The sequence below is a fragment of the Sceloporus undulatus genome, chromosome 6, assembly GCF_019175285.1.
Source record: "Sceloporus undulatus isolate JIND9_A2432 ecotype Alabama chromosome 6, SceUnd_v1.1, whole genome shotgun sequence".
NCBI classification, from domain to species: domain Eukaryota; kingdom Metazoa; phylum Chordata; class Lepidosauria; order Squamata; family Phrynosomatidae; genus Sceloporus; species Sceloporus undulatus.
In genome coordinates this window covers 111,429,394-111,457,097 of record NC_056527.1, presented here as the reverse complement: position 1 = coordinate 111,457,097, position 27,704 = coordinate 111,429,394, and the positions used below count along the sequence as shown (strand labels likewise).

General features: G+C 42.6%; 1 protein-coding gene across 1 annotated transcript in view; it reads right to left on the bottom strand.

Moving 5' to 3' along the window:
• Positions 1-632: 632 nt before the first annotated feature.
• Positions 633-27,704, bottom strand: part of LPCAT4 (lysophosphatidylcholine acyltransferase 4) — a 34,507-nt gene continuing 7,435 nt past the window's right edge. Inside the window, exons 2-14 of the mRNA XM_042474637.1 lie at positions 11,319-11,461; positions 10,982-11,202; positions 9,622-9,734; positions 9,449-9,509; positions 7,793-7,851; positions 7,053-7,087; positions 6,849-6,903; positions 6,033-6,115; positions 5,101-5,226; positions 4,613-4,754; positions 3,727-3,825; positions 2,649-2,805; positions 633-1,078 (exon numbers count right to left, since the gene is read on the bottom strand). Of these exons, the coding sequence (XP_042330571.1) occupies positions 921-1,078; positions 2,649-2,805; positions 3,727-3,825; positions 4,613-4,754; positions 5,101-5,226; positions 6,033-6,115; positions 6,849-6,903; positions 7,053-7,087; positions 7,793-7,851; positions 9,449-9,509; positions 9,622-9,734; positions 10,982-11,202; positions 11,319-11,461 (1,452 nt within the window). The 3' untranslated portion in view covers positions 633-920. The remainder of the gene's footprint in view (positions 1,079-2,648; positions 2,806-3,726; positions 3,826-4,612; positions 4,755-5,100; positions 5,227-6,032; positions 6,116-6,848; positions 6,904-7,052; positions 7,088-7,792; positions 7,852-9,448; positions 9,510-9,621; positions 9,735-10,981; positions 11,203-11,318; positions 11,462-27,704) is intronic.

Here is a 27,704-nt window from a genome sequence, read left to right as displayed (position 1 = left end):
TGATGCACTCAAACACACTGGTGCAACTTGGGGGATGGAGAGAATAGTGGCAAAAAGTGGCCTGCAACACTTGTACAATTGCTCACTGCTGATACAAGTTAATAGAAGAAGTTTTAGGATGGTGTGAAATAAAAAAGAAAGGTTGAAGTTCAGTAGTGCAGGTACGGATACCTTTGGATCCTGAGCAACTCCAGAATCTGCAGTAGGAGCAAGACTATGAAAGGGGTGAGAATACACGGCAACTTTTTGTGTTTCCCTTCCACACCCTAAAGAGATCTTCTTTGTCTAATAACTAAGCTGAGAAGGCAGCCTTGTTGCACAAGATGTATGAGCCAAACGCATTTGAGATGGAGCCTTGAGGTCTGAGCCATATCCTCCATCTTATGGCTCTTTTCCAGGAAGTCCTTTCAGATGCAAAGCAATGCAAAAACCATACCAGGAACCGCCTCTCTTTTAAAACTTCATACATGTCTTTTTTTTTTTTTATAATTATAGATATATAGATATTTATTTAATATATAAAATAGCACTTTTTATATATATTTTACAAAACAGAAAACAAAACAAAAAGCCTCAGGTATCTCATCCTTCCATCTTTTCGTCCCCTTGTCAAAATAAAAACACAAACAACATAAAATAAGTGATATAATTAAACTATAACAAAAATAAACTTTCCAAAGGAAACTAGAGAGAAGCCCCAATCCCCTAACGAACTTGCGGCTGTGATTCCCCAGTTATGGTTGCCCTGAGATGGGGGTGTCTCTGCCCCCCTCTGCCTAACCACCATGGCAGCTGGGAGCGAACAAGCAAGCAGGAGGGGCTGGATCTTGCGTGGCCAAGTGTGTGGCATGGCTCTGTGTGTGTTTGTGTGTGTGTGTGTCTTCTGTGTTTATACACATGGCTAAAGAGTTTTTAAAGTTTCAGTCAGCTTTGTTCTTGAGGAGGGCAGCAGGAGAGCCATTAGCACAGGTAGGCGGGAGGCCAGGCTTGGGTAGCGTGCAGGCCGCAGGGGGTCGCAGGTACGTGCTGAACAGGCGGGCATAGTCAGGGTGACGGAGAGAGAAATCCTGGAACTCATCTGGGGAAAAGAAAAAACAGATATGAAATGATGAGGGGTGATGATGAATACTGTACTAAAACAGGACAGTAGCCCTGAACATCACAGCATATAATCTCTTCTGTAGCAGGGGTAACTATTGGCATATTATTATTTTATTATTATTATTAAACTTTATTTCTAAAGCGCTGTAATTATACACAGCACTGTACAAAGTCAGTAAACTTAAAGAGTATATAAAAGCCTGCCCAAGGCGTACACTCTAAGATAGTAACAATTAAAAAGAGGAATAGATAAAATTACCATATAGAAAAGAAAAAAACAAAAACATCAAATATAAAAACAAATCACATCACATCAAATATTGTCAGACAGCCAGATGACAATCACAAATTCCCTGAGAACGCTTCCCTAAACAATATGGTTTTCAGCTCAGCCTTAAAGCTGGTTAGGGAAGTGATGAGCCGTGCATGCAGAGGAAGAAGGTTCCAGGAATGAGGGGCAGCAAGAGAGAAGGGACGGATCCAGGACGGGGCAGAGAAGATCCTGGGTTGAGAGAGGAGACTTTGGCTACCAGAGCGGAGAGTACGAGTAGGGAAATAGGGCAATTTGGCACCATCTTGATCAACCTTTCTCTTCCCCCCCCCACTCCCCTCCCCCCTCCCATATGGCTTGAAAGGTTGATAATTTGTACATTGTTTATATTTAATACATAACATTCCTTATGTGGGATTCAATTACGTTATTAACTTCTTTGTACTCCATGTTCTCCTTAAGTTTCTTCAACAAGATATCCCAACCCCTGTTCCATGCTTCCTCTTTCCTTTCCCCACTATCAACCTTTCTCAAGCCTTTTGCCCTAGAAGAACCTTTGAAATAATTTTCAAGTCTGAGGGAACCCATGCATAAAAATTATAGATCTCAGGGAACCTCTGTATAAAAAATGGGGTCTTGGGGAATCTCTGCATAACAATTATTTTATCATGCAAAAAATGTTTAATTCTTTTTAAAAATCACAATCTCTTACAGAACTCCTAGCAACCTCTCAAGGAACCCAAGGGTTCTAGGGAATCCTGGTTGAGAAACCATGCTCTAGATGCTGTAGATCTCAGCTGCCATCTCACTACAGTCAGCATTGCCATTGGATAAGGATTATGATAGTTGTATTCCAAAGTATGAGGATGGCACAAGGTTGCTTAATCCCAATTCATTACTGGATTTATGTCCCACTTTGCTATCCTCATAATAATACTCTAAAGGTGACTTGCATCTGTTTTTCACAGATATATAAAAATGTATTAACATCCCATCCCCTTGTGCCTGTTGTTCCTTCTTTTCTATACCTCCACCTCCCCAATCTCATTTTTACACACAGCACATCTTGTCTTGATAGCTATCTGAACCTCTTTTCCATTATTTCATTAATAAATTTTTGCTGATCTGCAGAAAGGAAAGAGAAACATCCCACCTTAAATCCTAAGGTTATATCATATTTCAGTCTAATAATGATAATAATAGAGTAGTATACTTGCCATGACCCACCACAGACTACTTGTCGCTTGCCCATGCCCCTGTTTATGACAGTTCTTACCAAGGATCAATCCATCCTGGCTGCATTCCTCAGCACACAGCTGGCTATAGAGTGCAGCCCCATCTGCAGCTGGCGTGCCCAGCAAGAGGCGCAAAATGGTGCAGAACCCATCCTGGAGCAGGCGGCAGTCCCCTGTCCCAGCATTCTCTGAAAATAACTGGAGGCAAATGTATGCATGAGAAATACAAAATTTAAACCCAAGGCTAGAGAACTCTGCAGAATTACCACCTCCCCACTGTTACCCAACAGCCCCAAATCAGTAAAAATGCTAGCTCAATTTGCTTTAAACCTTTGACTTTGCTCCTTTGCATCCATGCTCCATCTTTGTCATCCTAGAGCTCACCCAGACAGGCACACCCAGTTTTGTCTTCCATAGCTCACCCCTCGCTTTATTACCAGAGGCTCTCTGGGCAGTGTCTATATTTATCGTTTCTCCTGGTCTCATAATTTAATGCAAAGATGCCTTGTTTACAATCAGAGGATGAGTGTGAAAAAGTAGCGATCAGCTTATGGGAAAGGCTGGTTCTTGGTTTGTCTCTCCCTCATCCAATACACTGGAAAGCATACTTGTCTAAGGAGATTTGCCACCTCCTCTGCTACACACACACACAACACACACACACATGTTCACAGCAGCCTGTTTGCTCCCTACAGTTTAAATTGGCCCACAAAGACACTTGTTGAGAGGCCCAGGTTTTTGCTAAACTTTTCAAAAACTGGAATGGGGTGGTGGTGGTTTGATCTACAGGAGTAAGGGGATGGGTGCTACCTCTGCTGCTTCCCTCACTTCTTCTTTCCCAGGTGTTTTTCTCCAGGAGAGAATTTAAGATGTTTATTTACTGCCAGGAGCAAAACATCCGGAGGAAGGGGAAATACAGGAGAGCAGCAGCAAGTGGAATGAAATGAGGTTCCCCTTATTTGGAATAAGATTCCCCCACCATCCCATCTTCCCTGCAATTCACACCTCTCCCCCCACCATTTAGATGTTCAATCAAAGGCAGCCAAAGTTAGGTCAGTGATTGCCTAGTCTGAGATTCTGGAGGCCTACTCCCCTTGCCCATCAGAACCAAACACATACCTCAAAGGCATGACGTGTCAATTCCTGTGGGTCATGTTCTCCCTCCAGTGCCTCCAGTGCTAGGACCACTTCCCGGGAATCCATGTTGCCTTCAGAATCCTAGAAATAAATGCAACAAAAATGAGTACTAACATCAGACCACCATCTAAGAATGAGCTGGATATTCCTTTAGCTTGCATTTCATCATAAAAGTAGTGATGGCAGAGGGAACCTTTAATTCTACCTCCCCACTCAGCAGTTCATAGCTATTTTTCTCTTCCAGTGCTGCTATTTCAGGGCCATTTTTGAAAAATCTGTTTCTCTTCCAAGTTATCCCAATTATTCGGTGCTCATGCACTGAATGCATATTAGGGAGCAAATTTGACTCTGTGAAGACAATACTAAAGGCAAATAAAATCTATTCAGAGTGATGGCAGTATTGTTTTCCATTCTAGCCAAAGGGGAATCCTAGAAAAATCAGAGAGCAATTTTAAATTTTCATACTAATTACTATAGCAGCCTCATGGTCAATCATAGCCAAACAGGGAACATTGTTAACAGTGATATGGGCAAGTCTAGCCAATTGGTGAACACTTAAAATTCAAATATTTTAAAAGCCTTTTTACAGTAAACCCTGAAAGATTCTGCAGCAATTTGATACTATCCATATTTAAGAGTAGCCCTAATCCTTTCACATGCCCTTGGGATCTAAACACCCCGATGGGAACTGAAGTCAGGCCAGGTTAGTATTTGGGGCAGGGAGGGAACTGCCAAATAATACCTTTTCAGAGGAAAGCAATGGCTTTACTTAAGAAACCCCTGTGTAATTTATAGGGTCACCATAAGTTGACAGGCAACTTGAAGTCACATACAAACTGTCCACATTTCCTCTCTCATTTCAGTTTACCTTTTGGAAATAGGTACAGAGTCCTTCAACAGCCTCAGGGCACGTGAGACTCAACCACTGAGCTAACTCTGCTGGCTTGAGTTTTCCTGATGTGCCAGCAGGCAGTGGGTCCAGCTGACATTTGGTTCCTCCTGTTAGGGATCTGGCAAAAGAGGTAATCACAAAGGTGGAAAAGAGCAAGAGGTTCACATTTCTCTTTGGGAAATCATTATGCTTTTTTGTAGTGCCTTTTTATAGCTTGCTTCCTCTGGCTCCTCTCTTTCAAGGGCCTTGAAGGCCACACCTTCCACCACACACTCCCCCCAATTTTTTTTTGCCCCAAAACATCCTCTAGGGGAGCTTTGGATGCATTTTTACTCTGTTCTTAGGGTCCCCTCCTGGGACATTTTAGACCCAGAAGAGGACTTCTGTAGAGGGCACTTGGAGGCATTTTGGGATAAAACCCACTCTTCCCACCATGCTCTTCGTACATCATTAAGGTGTCTCACCTAGTCTTTCGGAGGACCTTGCCCAGTTCCCAGATGCGTGGTTCCAGAGCCACCCTCAGGCGCCCCACTACGGTGACTGGAAGGTTGCCCACAAATTCACAGTCTGTGGCCGGAATCCCCAGAGCCCTGGTTGCAAAGGTTGACAAACAGGCATCAGCAACAAACTGAGTCTCACCCAAGGCAGAAGAGAAAACTCCAAACAACATGTGACAAAAAACAATGTCACAGCTATCACCCCCTAATAGTCTGGTCAGTTTTCCCCAAAATATTATTCCCTTAGTTCCTAGTGTTTTAGTCAGGTAACTGATCCAGCAACTTTGAGGTCTGAGACTAGATTCTGTGGATGCTTTATTCTTGTATAACCAGCCAGTTCTGGTTCTGGTGGACTTTCTACTGGCTTGCAAAAGGAAGTCTCCAACCCTCTTTATGTGAAACCATCCCCCCAGGTTGTGTAAATGTTCATGATCACAGAAAGATGTGCAGGAATAGCTCAGCCATCCCTACACCTGGATGCCTCAGTTCCCTCACAATCCCACCCCATTATTTCATTGTAGCATTAAGCTGGCTCGCAATAGGTTTTGGCTATAATCTGCAATGGAGCCTGAACAACTAGCATGTTCACCATTTAGTCAGTCGTCAACATCCTCTACATTTGCAAAAAGGAATGCCTTGGGACCTTAGCATGGCCATAGCAAGAACCCAACAATGGTAACCACTGATGCTGCTCAGCTTGATGGGGTAGGTCTGGTCCTGACTGGGACTGAGGTCTGGCCATTTTGGGTGGGACTACTTGTTAGAACCATCTGCTCAGATGTATCAGTGTGTTCCTCACAGGTTGGCTGCTGTTTCATACCCATTGGCCCACTTCCAAGCCTCCTTCCCACCCCTGCCAAATGGTGCCACCCTCACCCTATAAATCCCTCTCCACTTACTTGGCCATCACTTTCTGGACGTTGTTGGCATATAATGTTGGGTTCACAGCCTCTTCAGCACTGGGATGGTAAACTGGAAGGAACTGAAAATGGCAGGAAAAATTCAGAGTGGAATTGAGAGGAAAACTGGCTTTTTATAGGACTGACATATGCTTGACAGATTCCCCCATGTGTGGAGCAAAGAGGAAGGTTAAGAAGCTGCTCCAAAGGCAGGGTTTGCCCAAGACATATGAAGTAAAATACAAGATGGCACCTGTCCAGTCCCTGTAGAGAAGCCAACTGAAGTGGCAGCCAAATTTTATTCCATCACTAGCAATAGGATTAGGGTTTTCTACCACATCCATAGCTAGCAGGCCAGCTTATTTTCAAGATAAATCTAGTTTAGAGCAGTGCTTCTCAAACTGGTTCTCTAATATTTTGGATCCCAAATACCAAAACAACCAGCAAGCATGTCTGATGGGCAGGAATCTTGGGAGTTGAGCTCCACTATTTTGAGGGTTTGGGACAGCTAGCTCTCTCCTGTACAATAAAAAAAAGGCTGAGTTACTGCTGTTGCTCCAATATATGCCACCTGAGGCAGTTGCTTCACTGTGACTAATGGGGAAGAACCAGCACTGGGCAGGCCTGATAAAGTGGAGGAAGGGGCTAGCAGAAATCTGAAATTTACATCAGACTTTTTGGCTCGTTAATCCAGAGCTTCTAAAACTTAAAGAGCTCAGTAAAAATCAGAAGGTATGACAGGGTAGCTCAGTAAAGGTGCTGCATTGATAAAAAAAAGAGAGAGAGAGAGAAATATTCAAATGTGTGTTGTTTTACCTCCACTTCCACAGTGGTGCAGGGCTGAGATGCGGTTAACCAGATGACTTTTAACCTGAAAGGAAAAAACAGAGGATGACACACTGCCTACAGACAAAATTTGCATCCGTCTGCAGAAGGAGCATATCCAAACACAAATGTACACAGGCCATTGTTGCCAATCCATCCCAACCCACCTCACCCCCACAACTGCCAGTAACTCACACTCCAGGTCCTCTCCATGCCCAGGTTGTTGAATCCTGTAAAGGAAAGAGCAATTCTGTTATATTTATGGAACAGATATAGTCCACAGTGCAAGTCCAAAAGTGAGTTGAAGAGGAAAATGCTGAATGATGCCTTCAGTTGGCTCTTCTTCCCATTTCAGGAAAACAGAGGATACTGTATGCTCAATTATGCCACTGGTCCATTTAGCTTAGTATTGTCTATGACAGGGGTGGGCAACTTTGTTGTGGTGGTGACCTTAGAGCTTCCCATTCCACTGGGGGCCATATGGATGAAATGTGGCCAATGCAGAGGGTCTCACTGCCACTGCAGTGACAGCAGGACTATCAGCTTTCTTTGGTATAAGAAAGTGGCATGGTAGAGCATCCCCTTTCCTTCCAAAAGGGAAGCAGAAAAGGAAGGTGCTTTTGTTGTCAACTGCAGAACTGCTATATTTTACCAGTGTTTATCTAGTGAGGATGGCAGCCCTGTCAATTTCAGACACAATGGTCAAAGGGGGCATTAGGAGGCACGAAAAGAAAATAAAAGTAAGGAGGGAAAAGCAGGCCCCATCAAGCCTGTGGGTCTGGCTTATGGCCCATCCCTGACTGGCAGCAATTCTCCAGGATTTGAGGCAGGTTTTCCCCAGGCCCACTAGGAGATACTAGATTGAACCTGGGAACTTCTGCATACTAAACATATTATTTCCTGCTGAGCTATGGCCCAATTCTTTGTAGACTTACCAGAGAGTTTGGGTATCGAATAAGGATGGGCTGGATGGGGACACCAGATATGAAGGCACCTAAGGATACAAAATACATACCCTCAAGATTTGCTCAAGTGTTCAGCGGTTCAGGAAAGTGAATCAAGTCTGTTTACATATTTACGCAGGTTCAAGGGTGAAGCTATTTCTAGGATACCTACTGACTTTTTATTCCAGAAAGAAAAAAGTGTCTGGATGTATTGAGATATTCTGTTTCTTTTTCTTTTGATTTTATCTGCATATTCATGCATTTGCATCTAAACTCTTTCTTGAAATATCCCAGGTTTCCCTCACTACTCCCTCCCTCGTGTCTTCCTTTCTTTCCTTCCCATTGATCACATCTCACATCCAGATTCAGGTGACATTTCAAAATTGCCTTTCACCAATTTCCAATGATCCCTTTCCTGTTATTATGCAGGAATCATCGGGTGCATCTGCACTGTACAAATAATAGGGTTTGACTTTAACTGTTATGGTTCCATCCTACAGAATCCTGGGATTTGTAGTTTTGTGAGGCCCCAGCACTCTTAAGCAGAGAAGCCTAAATCCCTGGCAAAACTACAAATTCTAGGATTTCATAGGATGGAGCTACAGCACTTAAAATGGTGTCCAACTACATGAATTATGCACTGCAGATGCACCCATAGTCAAAGTGATAAAATACTTTAACATTATTACACTAGGTAAGCATTGGGATAATTTTCCTTTATTGCTAGCATTCCTCTTTCCCTCACCTGATCTCTTGTCAAATCTGGGCCCTGGAAACAATCACTATGTCTCTTGGTTGAGGCCATCTCAGCTAGTTTCAGTATAACATGAACAACAACAGAATAGTACATTTCATTTGGGGAAATAGTAGGTTAATTTGAACTGACCTGGGGAGGTGGGAATGAAAAGTCCTTGATGATGCCAGGAGTTCCCCAGGAATACTCTCAGATGGGGAAAATATCACATAGCTCTCCAAAATAAAATCAGCAAAACCTGGCACCTTCAAAAACTCTTTTCTTGGCTGGAGAGCTCTCAAAGAGTATCTAGAAGAATCTTTTCTTCTGCTTATTTATTATTTATTTAAGTTGGCAATGGCTAGCTGCCCCTTGCATCTACTGTCTACTACTTTTCAAAACAAGCTGTACACACTGCTAACTGGCTAGCCCCTCATGTCAATCACAAAGTTTTACCCTCCTTGTTTTTGCAGAGCAGGTCTATTGCACCATGCTATGTGGCTATTACAATATCACAAAAACAAAGCCAGTTCCTTGCACCCTAGTCTAGACAGTTTTTGAAGTCTTTGTAAACCAAAAATGAGATTAATTGGCATATAATCAAATAAACATGCCAAGTAATTGAAGAAGGAAAAAAAAAGCATAAGGAACAGCACTGTCTGTTACAAAGGTGGGGGAGTTTGGGCTTTCCAGATGTTTATACTATAATTCACATAATCGCTGGGAATCGAAGTCTAAAATGTTTTGATCCCAGCCCTGCTTTCCAACAACAGAAGCCTTGGGGAATTGTGCTGCAGAGAGAAGCAGAGGTCATGTGTTGGCCAAAAATAATACTTTGCTCCCACTTCCGTTTAGAAGCATGTTTGTACACACATAAACACACATACATATGACCACATTTGCTGGTTTCCTACCTGGTTTAAACTTCAATAAGGCTTTTTTGTTTGAGCAGGTACCCTCTGGGAAAAACAGCACCTAGAAAGGAAAGGAAAGGAAAAGAAGGAAATCAGAGGAAAATAGTGAACTCACAAATGAAAACTGCCAGCTAGAGCTGACGCAATGGTTGGGGGGCTCCCACCAACCTCACCTGCGGCCATTTTCCTCGGGAAGTGGCTCGTTTCTTCACTTCCTCCACCACCTTCTTACGAGAGGCTGGCTCATGGCGGGAGACCAGGATGGCTTGGTTGAACCTCAGCAAGGCTGGAGGGGATGGGTGAGAAAGGAAAGTGGGTAAGAGACTCAGTTCTAAAGGATGGTGATTTTGGCCTTTTCTTTCTTTCTTTTCTTTTCTTTTCTTTTCCTTTTTTTTTTTTTTTTTGAGTTGTCATGAGGACCTGAGAAATTGTGCCTTGAATGTGAGAGACAAGATTGTGTCCATAGAAAAACTATCCTTCAATATGAGAAGTATATTAAGAGCCCAGCTGGATCAAATCACAAGCCAATCTTGTTCAACATCCTCCTCCTCAATGCTAGTCAACCAGATGTCCACAAACAGAGCTTGGAAAAGTTCTTTTTTTGGACTACAAATACCAGGAGGAAAGCAGCTGGGAGATTCTGAGATTTGTAGTTGCTCCTAAACTATTTCCAAACTCCGTACACAAGTAGGATGTGAAATGCAACAGATTTCCCCCATGATTGTTTCTTAATTTTCTGAGAATATTTGACACCTAAAGATCAGAGAAACTAGATCTATTAGTTTCCCATGCAACTTTCCCTTTGAAGCTACCTATGTTGTTGAAAGTCTGGCCATCAAAATTTGGCCATAGGCATGGCCTGTATCCTCCCTTCTACCTGAAAACCCAGGAGAAATCTGTGGCTTTGGGAATGAAATCAGTAAATGCATAAAGCTGCTTGGAGTCTCCTGAATTTATTCATATATCTGCCCCATTTACAAACATGGCTGTGTGTCCTCTTAATCTGAGGAAAATAAATAGGTAAGTTGATTAATTTTGCACTGAAAAAACTGATTTTTGAAACAGACACTGAATACACTAATAAAACACACTTGAATAGACTTGCCTAATCTGTGTAATTATTTTTCTGCTAATTTATTCTGTTCACCTGGGAAAAAGAGCTATAACTGCACAGAACACTGCTGCAAACTGTCGCTCCCACTGTCCTTGATGTCTTGGATTCTTACCTGGTATCCACCTTCAAATTCCATGCCCAGGCATTGCCCAAATTCTTCCAACCTATCCTCACAATCAAGAGGGCTAAAAACTCAGGTTTTGTTTTAAAATGAGACCATGAGACTCTCAGAATTCCAAAAGCATCATTCAGCACCTGATGCAAAATTTGCAAAGCTATAAGTGACACTTGGAATAGCAGGTGTGGGGCACCATCCTGATAAACCTACAAAGCACCCTCTTGTTCCCACCATGATTGGCCACTCGCAGAGGGTACTCCATCCCTTTTCTGTCATCTTGTGCCATGTTTGATTCCCTCACCTCCAATGACTGGCACATGGAGATTCTCAGTGCGAGACACCACTTTAGGAAGATCACAGGGCAGAAGGATGATCGGGTCAAAGAAGGTTGAGTGAGGCGCTGCCACTAGGATCGGGGCCTCAAGCCGCGATGCCATCTGTCCTCGCACTCGTATCCGCATGAAACCAAGCAGAAAGAACATCAAGCGGCTCAGCAAGTAGACCGAACCGTGGGAAACTGTGCTGAAAATGAGGGGGGGGGGGGTGGAAGGGGTAGAAAAAGGAAGGGGCATTAGGAAAAGTGGATGCAGCGAGTGTAAATGTCAAAGGCCATCAGAAAAGCAACCCCCACTACTTACTTTCTCCATCCAGAGAATGGCTCCTGCAGTGTCTCTTCTGGAAGTCCTACTACTTGGAGTAGTGCAAAGGGCCAGATGAGGAAGAGGACCACAAAGGCCAAAGCGACACGGATTGGGGCCAGGATGATCCCAAGCACATAGAACTGCAAAGAGACAAATCCCAGGGGGAGGCACATTGTAAGAATGCAATACAATTCAGTTCCAGAGTATGGAATCATAGAATCATTGTTGGAAGGGGGCTCATTGACCAAAAAGTCCAACCTTCCCCCCTCCTCATTGCAGGACAGATAGAGCATCCTCTGCAGATAGCTGTTCAGCCTCTTTCTGAAGATGTCTAGAGAATGAGACCCCACTGCCTCTTCAGGCAACTTACTGTCAAGACGTTCCACCTAACAGTCAATCAAAATATACGCTTCTTAAAACCATTTGACCTGGTCCTACCCTCTGTGGAAGCCCTTGAGGTAGTTAAAGAGTGCTACCATGTCACCCCTCGGTCTTCTCTTCAGTAGGCTGAACTGGTCCAGCTCCTTCAACTTTCCTCATATGTTTTGTTCCTCATACCTCTTACCATCCTTGTTGCCCTTCTCTGACCCCACTCCAATCTGTCTATATCCTCCTTAAAATGAGGCTCCCAGAATCAAACACAATACTCCAGATGAGGCCTGGCTGGTGCAGAATACAGTGGGCTTATTATTTCCCTTGACTTGGAAACTATGCTTTTATAAAAGATTCTTCTGTCCCATTTTATTTTCATGGTTTTAGGAAGGGGAGTGATATTAAAGGTTGTGATGCTACATGCAATGTTACGGATTTCTGTTTAAAAAACGGTATTTGTATAAGAGAAATTACAGTAAAATATTATTATGGATGTCATATAGAATACCATATATTCTCTTTATATGTTACTTTTAGGTTTTTTAATGACAATGAAAACATTTGAGTTTGAGTGATTGTTAAGCTTTGATAGTTTTGGTTGCGACTGCTGAAGATGCGCTGTATAAGATTGTATATTTGAAATACACACACACACACACACACACCATATATTCTCATGCATATGAGAAAGCAGGCTCAAGTCTACGAAAGTGCATGCTACCAGCTTCTTTCTTTCAGTTAGTCTCAAAGGTGCTAAAAGATCCCTTTGCATATATATTCATGTATAACTCAGCCTCGTATATAAATTGAGGGTGGATTTTGGGACCATCAGTGGATATGTCCACAGTAAACCTTAGGGGCATGTAACAAAGGAAGTGAAAGGTGAAGCAAAGGAAGAGGATACCAAATAGCTTACAAAATTCTGGCAGGCAAAAGTGTTTGTGCTCACCCCAAAATCTGGATGGATGAGGAGGGAATTATGGTAAATGGTGGTTGTGTGATGTGTGGGATGGATGACCAGGCAACTGAGAAAACAGGCACATGTCTAAAAGGGTGTAAAGGCAAAGCAACGCAAATGTCAACTACATTAGCAGTGATTACAGCCTTTAACTTTAATGTGATATGTCTCAGTAAGCCTTCCTTGGATACTAGGTCCTCCTCTTGGCTTTAATGGTTTGGAAAGCTCTATACCATTTTAATTTCTTATAATGCCACAGAGCAATGTTACTTGAGGTGCTCTGGGGCACTGTGGGAAATGTAAAGTGGCAAGTCACTCACCAGAACTAGCTAGTGACATTTGATAAGCCCACGTAGAAGGGAAGGGGCTGACATTGGTGCCACTGGACCACTGCCAGATCACTTGGGCCACCAAAGCCACCCAAGGATAAGGCTATTCATCTCTTGGTCACAAAACCCATCATTTCACTTTGCAAAGCTCCTGTATTCAGAGTGCCAGATGAAATTATTTCTAATAATATCTCATGCTCTTTGACATCCATCAGGACTGCACAGTTGGCATCAAGTTAGGCCAATCACGTGTACTCCATAGGACACCCCCCTCCCGATTTACCAGGATTATAGCCGGGTGACAGTCCGGCAGCTGTCAGGGCACATCCTAGATTATCACTGATTGTGAGTCACTCTGCCAGTCCTGTTTACAGATGCCTCTTTTGGATCCTGGGAATGGATGAGGAAAAGGAGAGATCTTTCCCTTCTTTGTGGTGATTAATTGTGTTTATCCTACTTGACAGATATCATTCCTCTCTTTGAAGGCATGCTCTATTTCATGGATGCACAACCAGTGGCCCTTGGGCCTTATCTGGCCCAAGGTGCAGTAAAATATGGGTACACTGAGATATGTAGGATGGCCAATCGGGGTGGGAAGGGGAAGAGTAAATGGAAGTAAGCATGTATACATCCACAGAAACACATTTGAAGCCCCCAGTTACATATCCCAATTAACACCAGATACCATCTTTGCCAGTGAAAAGGTGAAATAAGCCTGCTATATTTGAAGGCATCCATTGTTTGAAAACTTCCCAAATCCAGGTCCAGTTTAAAGATATCGGGTCCTAAGAACCCACAAAGTTGCCTGTCTAGTTAACACTTGAACAACAAGCTGAGCAGACACACAAGTCAATTGGTCACCCCTTTCCCAACAGGATGACCAGCATTTTGTTTCTATATATCTTGTTGTTGTCAAGTACTTTCAGATTGACTCCAGCTTATGGCTCCCCCATCACAGGACGTTCTTGGCAAGTTGTATTCGGAGGAGGTTTGCCTTTGCCTTATTCTGATGCTGAGAGAGTGTGACCTGCCTATGGTCACCAAGTGGGTTTCCATGGCTGAGTCCAGTGTCCTACTCAAACCACTACATCACGCTGGCTCCTATTTCTATCCAAATGGTAGCAATTACATTTCTAAAGTGGCATCTAAGCACACAAATTAGCAGATGAACACTTTATATAAGTCTTCAGCCTCTTTGTTTTCCCATTCTCTCTCTTAGTGTCACATTAAGCTCTTTTAAGTTCTTTGAGTTATTTTCAAAAATCTTGTTTAAATTATTTATTAATTTTAAGTTGGAAGTGTTTACACTGTTTTACCTGCTTGCCACTGTGAGCTCTCTTAATAAAAGAGTGGGATACAAATATTGTAATAAATAATAATCCCCCCCCCATTGTCATCCTTTTACATCTGCAATGGATCTGATCTGTGGCCACCTAGCAATGTAGTAAAGCAGCCAAAAGAGTCTCAAAGGCCTGTTACAAACAGCCAAAATAAAGCTGCTTCGAGACACAGTGGAGGTATGGTGTTTCAATGCTGCATGTGTCCTAAGAGTCCAGAAGTCACACCAAAGCCACGTTTCAGCCCTAAGGACTGGAGCGTGGCTTTGGTGCGACTTCTGGACTCTTAGGACGCATGCATCATTGAAACACCATACCTCCATTGTGACTCGAAGCAGCTTTATTTTGGCTGTCTGTAACAGGCCAAAGTCAGGGCCAGGGGCAGCAACTGTGTAATGGCAAAGTAAATCTCTTCTGGCTTTTAAAGGAGCTATCCAAAATGTAGAAGCATATTCCAAAAAATCCTTTAAAGGTCATAATAAAAGTCATACTGAATTTGCCATCCCCATGGCATGGAAGCCCCCAGCTGTCAGGCTATGTCTATGTTTAAAAGCACAAACTGAGTCTCCCTTACCCAAAATATTTGGGAACAGAAGTACTGTGGGTCCCTCCCCCCTCCTGGATTTTGGAATATTTGTATATACCTAATAAGATATCTTAGAGATGGGACCAAAGTCTAAACATGCAATTCATTTGTTTCATTTAAAACTTATACACATAGCCTAGAGGTAATCTGATATATTTTTAAATAATTTTGTGCATGAAACAAAGTTCTGAACCATCAGAAAGCAAAGCTATCTCACTATCTCAACCACCCATGAAGAAAGGTTCAGATTTTGGAGCATTTCTGATTTGGGATGCTCAACTTGGATGTAAACTGAAATTCTGTATCTAGAAAAAACTGGATTCTGCAATTTGACTTATCTTTATTATACACTTCTTCACCATACCTTTTGAAGTGTGATACCTCCAGCCTTAAGGCAAGCAGGGCTGGGCAACTTCTAGTCTTAGCCTCAGAAGTCATAGGCAAGTGATTACTTCATGACCTCTACCAAGAGCGATTTATCCTTCCTCTTGGCATGAGCACTCACTTTCCAGCATCTGAATCTATACTTGGTTTTCAAGGGTTTAAATTGTTTTATACGCTTTTAAATTGCTTTGACTGTTTTTCCACTATTCTAATTGAACATTTGCCTGTACACTGCCTTGAGGCCTTATGACATTGAGCAAGTTATGAATGTTGTAATATCTTATTTTAATTTGAAATGTTAGCCTGATGATGTTGTATTTCCAAAATATCCAAAATATGTTGTATTTCAAAAAATACTGTCTGCATTTGTCCTCTCCTCTCCCCTTATGCCCTTATTGGACTATACACTATTGGCAGAGATATGTTTCTATTGTTGTATTCTCTACAGCATCAGGGTCATTGATAGCACTATATTAACATTAATAATTATGATTACCAAGTGTATAATGCATTACTTTAGGAGGGTGCCAAAGCCATAATATCAGCTCTTTTGCAAAATAAATGGTAACAATATTACTTTTTGGTCAGAGAAATGATGATGAGTTGCTTTCTCTTATTATATTTTGGGAGCAAAAACGCTCAGGAGGCATTTTGAGGGCACTTTCTACCCCAAATTTTATGCCATTTTGTTCGGCTTTTTAATGAATCACTAACTTTCCAAGTTCTGCTAGCTTCTCATAACAGTAAACCATTGTATATTTCACCAGTCAGGGTAACTCTCATACACACACCCATGTGTTATCAAGCTTCCTGCAAATCCAATAGGTTTTGTTTGCATGAGTCAACAGGCATGACTCTTAGCCTTAATTGTGAGGTTGTTAAAACATAGAAACCCACACTAGTTTTTGTACCTCTGTGCATTTACAGTGAGTCCACCTTTGTTTTCTGTTGCCAGCCATTCTGGCTTATGGTCCGTCTCTAAAGCAACAACATGTTTTTCTGCACTGCACTTAAGCCAACACACCATTATGTTAAGTAACTTGTGGATAACCCACATTCTTCCTTCAAAACCTCTAGGTAGCAAAGGGATAAATGTGTTCCAGCAGGCAAAGATGCCTCAAAAATGTTGAGTGGAGCTGATTGATCACCTGTCATTAGATGACAAACTGGTTTTAAATGGGAAAGGAGCTTCCCTGTCCCCTGAGGAGGTCAACTGCAGAGTTCAAAAGAGCTCCAATTACATGTTATTCCTCTCCTAGGCAGGGCTCAGAAAAATTATTACTTTGACTACAACTCACTAATTCTCTTGGCCAACATGTTAAACTGTTTCATATGTGTGTGAGCTGCCTGAAGCAACAGATGAAATGGCACTTCCTCCATTTGAAGTCCAAAAGTGAACTGGACTGGCAACTGAATGTTGCTCCAGCACTGGAAAGAAGATAGCATCCTCCACCAACCCCAAGGGGAACAGGCTAATTTAGGCCCTATCTTCACTGCAGAAATAATGCAGTTTGACCCCACTTTAACTGCTATATCCCAAAGCTCTGGAATTCTGTGATTTGTAGTTTTGTGAGAGTTTTTAGCCTTCCCTGTCAGATAGCTCTGGTGCCCCAACAAAACTACAAATCCCAGGATTTCACAGCATTGAGTCACAGGAGCTAAATTGGTGTCAAACTGCATTATTTCTGCAATGAAGACTAAACCTAATTCCTAAACTTTGATCCTCCAGATGTTTTGGACTTGAGCTCCCAGAATTCCTGACTGTTGGCCAAGTTGGCTGGAGCTTCTGGGAGCTGAAATCTGAAACACCTGGAAGTCCAGAGTTTGGGAACCACTGCCTTAGTGGGAGAAGGGCAGATAATTTTGGATATGCAGCCTTCAGGAGCAGAATGGTATGGGAAGGGTGGGTCAGATAAAAGCATCTGGAGTGGAGCTGCTGTTCTGTCCCACCCCCCAAGTTTACCATAAGAAGATTGGCCTCAGTCTACCTAATGATAGGAACAGCCTGAAGGTAAAAGGGTACAGTCCCCAAAAACAGTCATGTTGTTTTTGGGGCTGAAATTTACTGGCAGTACAAAACCTCTCCGAGCAAATCTACCCAAGAAAAACCCCATGATAATTTCACCTTAGAGCCGCCATAAATTGGAAACGGCCTGAAGGCAGACAATAACAAACAAGCCCATTAAAATCTATGTTCAGTTCTATAACTTGCACGTTTTCCCTTCCAACGTCCACTCATTTCCTCCCATTTTCATATTAGCTTGCAAATGTTCTCCGTTCCTACAGAGAACTGTGTACATTCACATACTTTTTTCCAAATGCATTTTCCTCCTAACAAATGCAATTTTTGAAAGTGTTTTCCCATGTTATATACAATTTTTGAAATCATTTCCCCTTAACATATGCAGTTTTAAATGCATTTCCAGCTAATTCATGTCTTTTCATATTCTCTCTCCCCCAATAATTCACACATTAAAAAAATAATTTAAAAATTGAGAAGAATACCACAAAATACAAAGTTGTGTGAAAACCAAAGGAGGTTCTCTGTGTTATCAAAGGTTTGTGTACTTATTCCGAAAATACTAACTGGACCAGTTTGTGTTCCAATGCAAACCAAACATATTTCACTGCCAGCTTGGGCTGTGGGATCCATTTTGCTAATGAAAACTGGGTACTATGCACTAAAACAATTAAGCGAACACTGTCCTATAACAGTAACATCTCCTGTTCTTTCTCCTGCACAGCCGCAAATTCCAAGCAGAACCAGAAGGAAACAAGCCTGTTCCCTGTCCTAGTGGCCGTTGCCCTGGAATCTGAGGCTTCCAGAGAAGCCGGGTCCCAGCCAGGTCTCCCTTTCTTGGGCCTCTTGAGTCATAAATACCCCAGTGAACTAACATGGAGCATTGGCTTCTAATAAGCCTTTGACCTGGAGTCTCCTCCACCTTTTATGGGAGGAAGAGAAAGGGAGGGTGAGACCTGCCACTGAGACCAAAGGGGCCTAAGGATGGAGAGGGGAAGCGAGGAGAAATTAGGAGGTGGGTTGCAGGGAATGACAAGCCTGGAATCATGCCAGTATAGAAGAGAGGAACCTTGCAAAGATAAATCCAGCAAGAGATGGGGAGGCAGGCTACCAAGTGGAATCTGCAGTATGAGAGTATAAGTGTGAAAGAGGATATGTTCAGGAAGAGTCAGGCAGCAAAAACGATGGCAAGATCTCAGCTGAAAAATGGACCTAACTATATTCTCCAAAGAGCCAGTGTAACATAGTGGTTTGAGCGTTGGGCTAAGACTCGCGAGACCAGGGTTCAATTCCTGCTCAGCCATGAAACCCACTGGGTAACCTTGGGCAAGTCACATGCTCTCAGCTTCAGAGGAAGGCAATGGCAAACCTCCTCTGAACTAATCTTGACAAGAAAATCCTCATTATCAGCTTGCCTTAGGTTCGCTATAAGTCAGAAACGACTTGATGGCACGCAACACGTATGTGCTATATTCTCCCAAGTATCTTGCAGCCAGCAGAGTTCAGGAAATTGTCCCCCAGGACAAAAAAATGAGTCATTCTGTTTCTGCATCAATCAGTTTGATACAGAGGACTGTAAAATGGTGACTTATTCAGAGTTGCAATAGCTAGATCCCTCCAGTGGCAGCAGATGGCTTTTATGTCAGTGGAGCAGTCAGCCAGATGCTCTAGATTTCAGCCTGAGCTTTAAAGAAGCTGTGCAAGGTGCTCAACCCTATCCCTAAACTAGATTCAGCACTTTGGACAGTGAGCCAGTGTGATGTTGTGATTTGAGTTTTGAACTAGGGCTGCATCCATGCTGCAGAAATAATCCAGTATGACATCACTTTAACTGCCATGGCTAAAAGCTATGGAATTCTGGGAATTGTAGATTATTGTGGCACCACAGGTCTCTGACAGGAAAGGCTAAATGTCCCCCAAAGCTCCAGTTTCCAGAATTACATAGCATTGAGCCATAGCAGTTAAAGTGGCGTCAGACTGGATTATTTCTGCAGTGCAGACAGCCACAAGGCCTCTGGAAATCAGTATCTGAACCCCTGCTCAGCCATGGAAACCCACCTTAGGCAACTCATACTCTTTGAAGGCAAGGGCAAACCCTCTCTGAACAAATTCAGTCAAGGAAATCCTTGTGCCATAAATCAGAACTGACTGGGAAGCACACAACAACAGACTCTGGTTAGTTCCTTTAACATTCATACTAAAAGCCAAAACAGATCCACTGCCCTGTTGACATGGAAAGTACCAGCTGCCACTGGTCTCCTGTGGTTGCAACACTGGGAGTACAGACACAGCAGGGCAACCTATCCCTGAGTGTATGGAGATAACAGTAAAGCACTGGATCATTCAGAGGTGAGATGAGATGAACAGCCTACTTCCAAAGTAATCTCTTTTTGGAATCACAAGAATCTTCCATTGTTCACATAATATATTCTCAACTCTTCCCTAGTACCTCTTGACACATTCAGGTAAATAAGGACAGGACATTCATACTCCATTGACAAATTGCAGGCATAAGTGCAAAGGGCCCAGAAAAACTCAGCAGCAATGCTGGATGTAACCACTGACCTTTCGGCTCTAATGTTGAGGCTGGTGATGTCCATTTCAGTGTGGTGGTAAGCACTATTAGCATGGTACATGCTATACAACAGTAGCCAAGGCCAGCCCCACTCTTTCTCCAGGGCCACCATCCACCTAATGCTTGCAAACACACACACTCCACAAATTGTGCAAACCAAGTGGTGACTGGAAGCTCCTATTTCAGTGGGGAAGCAAAGCCATTCTGGGTTGTACTCTGAATTTTAATGGTGCAATCTGAGGTATTAAATCATAGCCTCCAGATGAGTTGAGCACCTCGGACCGCTCCTTTTGGCTTTGTCCTTCATCTCCTGACTCCACCATGGACGGCTCCATCCTCCTCCCCACCAGCCTGAATAAGAACACCAGTGTAATTTTTGTTGAAAATTATGAGCCAAAGCTGGGGAACGTATGGCCCGCTACAACACCCTCCATCTCTCATTACAGAATTCTCATTACTGTCCATTCTGGCTAGAGATGATGGGAGTTGCAGTACAGCTTGTATACACATTCCACACCTCTGATATAAACTGGCGGGAAGGAGTACCTTGTCCATGCTGCTATTTGTCCTAGCTCTTCATTTGTTTAAGTCCAACATACTGCAGTCTAAAAGTTAACATTTGCACCATTTTCCCATTTGAAAAGAAATATTTATACCATTTTGAAAAAGAAACCCCACTGAACTATAGCACCATTTCTTCTTAACTCTACTATATCTAACCAAAGTTTGGGAAAATTACTTTTTCAAATGATTATAAATCCCAATTTTTTACAGTCAGCAGTCAGTGGTCATCAGGGATGCTGTAGGTTACATCTACACTGCCGAATGAATGCAGTTCGACATACTTTAACTGTAATGGCTGAATGCTATGAATTCTGGGATTTGTAGTTCTGTGAGAGATTTGGCCTTCTCTGTCAGAGAGCTCCGGTGCCCCAGCAAATTACGAATCCTAGGATTCCATGGGATGGAGCCATGACAGTTAAAATGGTGTCAAATGGCACTAATTTTGCAGTGCAGCAGCAGCTGTAGGTTTAAAAAAGCAACTTTCTCAAGCTCTGTGGCTAGAAGCCCCCCCTTCTCCAAATATCAAATAACACAGAAGAAATATCTTCACTCCCATTGAGCTATTTATCCCAAGGCCAGCCTTGCTTTGTTTTACAGAATTCTTTCCACATGGGCTGCTCCATTAGCAACACCCGAGCAGCAGCTGGTGGCTTCCATTTCAGTGAGCTGATGAATCCCCTCTAGGTTACAGTCTGAATTGTAAAGAAACTGAACCCTATCCCCCTAAATTGGTCCAGTACATGGGTTAGCACCCAGGTTCTGGAGGACATCTGTTCAACCCTCTGGCCACTGGCTTTTGAGGTTCCTTGGGGATCTGTTTTGTTCCCTGTGCTGTTTCATATATGCATGAAACTGCTGGGAGAGATGTCCAGAGTTCTGGGGCATAGTGCCAGGTGGACATGACTTGACAACCTTGTCAAAGGGGAAACCTTTACCTTTTTTACTTGCTATTGATATGCAGATGGCACCCAACTCTACTACTCATTTCCACCCCGATCCAAGGAGGCTGTTATGATTTTCAGCCTGTGCTTATCATCAGTCGATGGCTGGAGGAGGGTGAACAAATTGAAACTTAAACCAGACAAGACAGTGATGTTCCTGTTCAGCTGGAAGGCACATCAGGGAACAGCGATCATCCTGTGTTAGATGAGGCTACACTCCCCTGAAAACACAGCTTTGCAGCTTGGGGATTCGCCTGGTTTCAGCTTTGAACCTGGAGGCCTAGGTTTCTGCAGTGGCCAGGAGTGCTTTTGTACATTTAAAGTTTGAGCACCAGCTATGCCTGCTCCTTAAGATGGCAAATCTGGCCACAGTGGTACATGCCTTAATCACATCCCATTTGGACTACTGCAATGCATTTTACATGGGGCTGCCTTTGAAGAGTGTTCAGAAGCTTCAGCTAGTTCAAAGAGCTGAAGCCAGAGTGCCAGGGGACCATACTATTCTCTTGTAAAAATAACTCCACTGGCTGCCAGTTTGTTTCCGGGAACAATTCAAAGTGCTGCTTATGACCTGTAAAACCCTATATGGCTCAGGTCCAGGTTATCTGGCAGATCATATTTCCCTATATGAGCCTGCTCAGGCCCTGAGATCATCAGGAGAAGCCCTTCTCTCATTCCTATCGCTTCCACAAGCACAGCTAATATGTAAGACAGGGCCTTCTCGGTGGCTGCCCCTTGACTCTAGAATTGCCTTCAATGGAAGGCCAGAATGGCCCCCTCCTTGCTGTCTTTCCATTGGTAGCCAAATCCCTTTTTGTTCCCACAAGCTTTCAACACAGAAAGTTTTTTAAAAACAGATTAGAAAGTGCTGTATTGTTTAAAACTGCTGTTTTAAATACCCTTTTAATCTTTTAAATTGCATTTTATTCTTTTAACTAGATATTTGAAGTGTTTTAATATTGTCACTACAGTGGTCCCTCCACATTTGCTGGGGTTAGGGGTAAAGGACCCCCATAAATGTGAAAAAAACATGAATAAAAAACCCACTATTCTTTTTTACATCTCTCTAGGACTCTCCAGGTTCTCCAGTGCAATTCTATGGACAACATCTGCCAGATGTTGTTCACAGAATCATGCTGAAGGACCTACAAATACCTAGAGAGGTGTTTTCTCTAGAAGCGTCTAGGTTCTCCAACACAACTCTGGCAGAGTTGCACTGGAGAATCTAGAGATTCCTAGAGAGAAGAGATTAATCAAAACCACAAATAATCAAATCCACAAAAGTCAAAGCTGCAAAAGTGGATGGCCAACTGCAGTTTAATTCTGTTTTAATGTTCACGTTTTGTAAGTTTTAAACTCTGTGGCTCTTGTAAACTGTAAGCTGCTTGAGTCTCAATTCTGGGAGGAGCACGGGATATAAATATAAAAAATCATAATCACAACAGTAGAAAAACCTGGAGCAAATTCACCTTCCTACTGACTGGAAACCACCAGCTGCAATTGCTGGGACGACTGTTTGTCATGGGACCCTTGAACCCTACAAAGGATTTGGGGATGTTTTTCTTCTCAGAATTAGACTTCATTCATGCTCCCATATAGTGCTATATAAACAGAGGTATAAGGCGTGAGTTTTCATTGCACTGGGTTGCCAAGCTGAAAGTGTTCAAATAATTCCAAAACAATGCCATCCACAACATCTACTTAGTGACAAATTAGGGCCTAAATCCAATTCACCAATTCACCCTTCAACCTAGAGCAGACCCACTGAGTCAGTGCAATGTCCTATGCAGCATTATGATTCAATCGCTCTGCTCTAGTTGGGACTAGCAACTGGATTTGGGCCAAGGTGTCATTTCATGTCTTCTGGCACTGCATGATAAGCCTGGTGAGCATGGTTTTGTTAAAAGAGGTCAGAAGCAAAAGAAACAGAAATGCAGGGCGGAGGAATGACGCAGGGATTCCATTTCTGTTCGGATTGCAAGGAATTCAAAAGGGGAGGGAGGACAGGGGAGAGTGGAAGCTGCATGCCTTTGTCCTGACTGCTTTGGGGTGTCTTCTTTTTGTTGTTTCCTCCATGTGCAACACAGTGGAACGAAAAAAGAATAACGGGAACAGGAGAGAAAGGGAGGGGTGCTTGCCTACTTCCCACTCTTAGGATGTGGGAACTCAGGGTCATCTGATGGAATCAACTGGCAGGAGAATTAAGGCAGACAAAACCCATTCCATAGTACATTTGTGGATCTCACCATCAAAAGATGGCTACCAGCTGTCCTGGTTTTACAGCACAACCCAGCACATACCAGATTTTTGGACTACAACTTCCATCCCCTTTTAAAAATTGACCATGATAAACACACCAATCCCTATCATCCAATCCCCAAAATTAACAATATAATTATAACAATATATCTGATGCAATCTTGTGTATCCATTATCCATGAAGCCCCTATTATTGCATTGAAGAGTCTGAAGAGAGAAGAGTGGGGGGATTTTCTTGCTGGGGAAGGGATTGCAATAGGGGGAGTTTAGTCACCTTCTGTAAGATGTTTAATGAGACCTGGCTTTTCACAGCAGGACAAGACTGGCCTCATGAATCCTGTATTGCTACATCTTGCCCGTATAGGAAAAGACTTTGAGAGAGCAATTACAAGGAACAATGGGGTTCATAACCTATATTGTGTGGCAGGAGATTGGACTTGAAGGCCCTTGAGGTCTCTTCTAACTCTAAGATCCTACGATTCAATCACCTGTAAATAATTCTAAATTGTGGCTAGAATCCTGTTATTGTGTTATGCATGTGTACCGAAACAACTACGGAAACAATGGGAATTTTTTGTCCAATGTGGAACATCAGCTTTCAGTTCAAGGCTGCAGATGCAGAGTTGTTCTTGCAGTGTCAGAGCTTGCAAATGTGTATTGCCTTTGGCCGCGCACCACACATTGTGCCTGGATGCATGTTGCATCCTGAACTGGTTTATTATAGTCTTCCCTTCCATGGAGAATTACTCTACCACCACCACAAAAACTCACAAAAATTCTCAAATGCAAGCACAGAACTGCAGTTCTCAGACTTTGGCCTTTCATGTGTTTTGTCCTTCACTTCCCAAAAGTCTCAAAATAGCTTGTCCACTGGTCACAGATTCTGATAAGTGAAATCCAAAATATCTGGAGAACAAAAGTTTGAGAACCAGTGACCAGAGGACCATGGATGTTTGGGTACAAATCTGCATCCAGCATGAGGTTTTACCTGAAGTCAAAGTGGACCAGGAAGAATCACAGAATTGTAGAGTTTGAAGGTGACCTAGTGTTCATCTAGTGAGTCTAACTTCCTTCCAGTGCAAAAATTAAAGCACCTCTAATAGGTGGGCCTTCAACTACATTAAAAGTTTTCTACAAAGTTGAACTTCAGTGTGTGTAGATTACAAGTAGGTTTGTATTTGTAATCCCTATAAATTATTGGTTTGACTAGGTGTTTATGTGTGTGCACTTAGTTCAGTTTGGAGAGAGAGCTAGAGGGAAGAGGATCTGTATTTGTCAGGATAAGACCTGGGCCCTTGCCACTTTCAATTAGGTCATATTAGGTCATGTGTGGATTCAGATGGGAACAGAAAGGTAAACTCCCTATCTTGAACTTTGTATTATTTGTTGATATCTATTTTGTATTTTCATTTAGGGTTTTGATGTTGCTTACTGTAACTGTTGAGCAGCAAGATTTCTCTGGTGTTTTGTGAGGTTCATGGCACTTTGAGGGACTGTCTATGTGCTGGTTTTTGTGCAGAGTAAATTGTATTGTTTCTGTCAAATTTAAAAACTGTTTTAAATCTGAAAACTACTTATGCCATTGTGATTGCATTTGCAGTGTGCACTTACAACTGGCCCCACAGAAACCAAAGAACTGGTACATATTCAATGTCAGCCTGGGATCTAGATTCAGGGTAACAGGAATGTAAGCCATGTTCTCATATCAGCACTGTGGGTTTGAATCCTAAGTAGTAAAATCGCAGTTAGTCCTTTACATGCCTACTCAGAAATAAGTCCTGTTGAGATCAACAAGGCACCTCAGTGAGCATATATGACTATAACCTAGGGTTCCCTATTTTGGGACTTAACAAGGAACTGTTAAGATAAGGAGGATCAGCAGATAGGCCCAAAGACATTAAAGTGAGAAGAAAGGAAGAGGTGACTCCCAGCTGCTAGAACATGGTTTGTCAAACCAGGAAATGTTATACTCACACCAGTATACACAGAGTGATAGCTTTGGTTTTACAGATAAAAAACCGCAGGAGACATGGCTTGGATCCTAAGATAAGATATTTTCCAGTGAAGGTGGTGAAGCTAATCAGTAGAAACCAAATCAGCAAAAAGCTTTGTTTGACCTTTAAGATGAATACGTTTTAGTCAGAATAAGCTTTTGTGGTTCATTTCATCAAAAGCGTGTCGTGGTGTCTTAGCTGGCAAATTATTATATGCAGGCTTAGGGTAGGTAACTGGTGTGTGTGTGTGTGTGTGTGTGTGTAAGAGTAAGAGGTGTGTGTGTGTAGGGGGGGGAGAGCAAGAAGCATTCAGGTTACCATGAGTCCTAGTTTACAAAGGCACTGCTCTGTCTGAAAGCATTCTCTGTTTGAAAGCCTTCGTGGTTCAAGTCTGGTTTAAAGATGCCAAACTTGTAAAGAATTAGAGGCCAGAGCCTTGAGTTGCCCCCCAGCAAAATGATCAGGAATATGGGTCAACAGGTTTCAGCCTTCCCTCAAAATATACACTGATTAATTTAAATCAAGGAAACCCTTTCTGAAATTGCATCTCTTCATATGCATGAACACACAAACATTAAAATAATCAGTATCCTCCCTGCTCCTCTGTCCTTTTTGGGTGATGGCTCTCTTCTCTTCTCTTCTCTTCTCTTCTCTTCTCTTCTCTTCTCTTCTCTTCTCTTCTCTATTTATCCTATCACTTTTCTCCTTGTGCAAGATCCAAGGTGGCCTCTTTTGGGCCAGACCTCAGTGACCATGCTGGCTAGGGATTCTGAGAGTTGCAGTTTTAAAAAGTAACATTTCCAAGCCCTGGTTTTGGAAGTGCAAATAGCTGTCCTAAGAGGCCTATCACCTCAGGCATGCAAGGTCATATCATAGATTTAGTCTTCAGATAATGCTATTCATCTGTATGCTCCTATTTTTAACCTTCTTTCCCTTTTTTCTCTTTTCTGCAGTATCCTCGGGTCTCAAACCACAGATATTTACTCTCCTTCAGCAAACAAGGGCATATCTTTTCTGCCTTTTGAAATAAACCAACAGCTCCACCCTCCCTTCCAAGTCCTTTATTGTCAAAGCCAAACAGCTAAAAAATCTTTTGAGGTTTAGTGAACTGGCCTTTCCTTTTCAAGGCGGGGCCAGGAATTGGTACAAAACAGAGAAACAAGTAGATGCAAGAGAAGTGAAACAGACAGTAACCGCAACAGGAAAAAAGTGTAACACATTCAGTTACAAATTAACCTCTTTTAATGTTTAGATTAACCAATTAGTATGCATTATTTATTCGATGGAGATACATGGTGCATGGAACTCGACTTAAATCCTCTTCCTTGGATCTCCCTCCCATCCTGATCAGTGATGTGAATCATGATTTAAAATTACCGAATTAAATCAAACCATCCTGCAACCCTCTTTGCTCAGCAGCATCCACAACCAGGCCTAGCAGATTTGAGGATTAAAATACAGCTCTTTGAGGGTAGGTCACAGTATGCCGCTTTCCAAGGAGATCTGAGTTCTGGCATCCACTCGGTTTGGAAATTAAACCATGCCACAAGCTCTTGGGATGAGAGCGGGGGCTAGCAAACGCAGTACCTCCCAAGGCAATAAGAACATAATTGTTTTTGCTTTCGACTCTTACATCTATTAATTGTTCTAAAGCAGCACGAGTCTTGCTTTAGGAAATATCATCTAACAAATGTAATAAAGTGGAAGATGAAGACAACAACTGGACCAGGCCAGGGGTGTAGCTGGGGGGGTAGGGACATAAAGGCATTGCTCCTCCAAATAACAGTATTGTTCCCCCAATGAAATTTCACTTTGTTCTTGTTGTGTGTCTTCAAGTCATTTCTGACTTGTAGCAACCCAAAGGCAAACCTATCAGGGTTTACTTGGCAAGATGTGATCAGAGGAGGCTTGCCATTGCCTTCCCCTGCAGCTGAGAGAGCATGACTTGCCCAACGTCACTCAATGGGTTTCATGGCAAGCTGAGAATTGAGACCTGGTCTTCAGAGTTCTAGTAGTCCAACACTCAAACCCCTAACAGTCCCCAAATGTCTAACATTTCAGAGA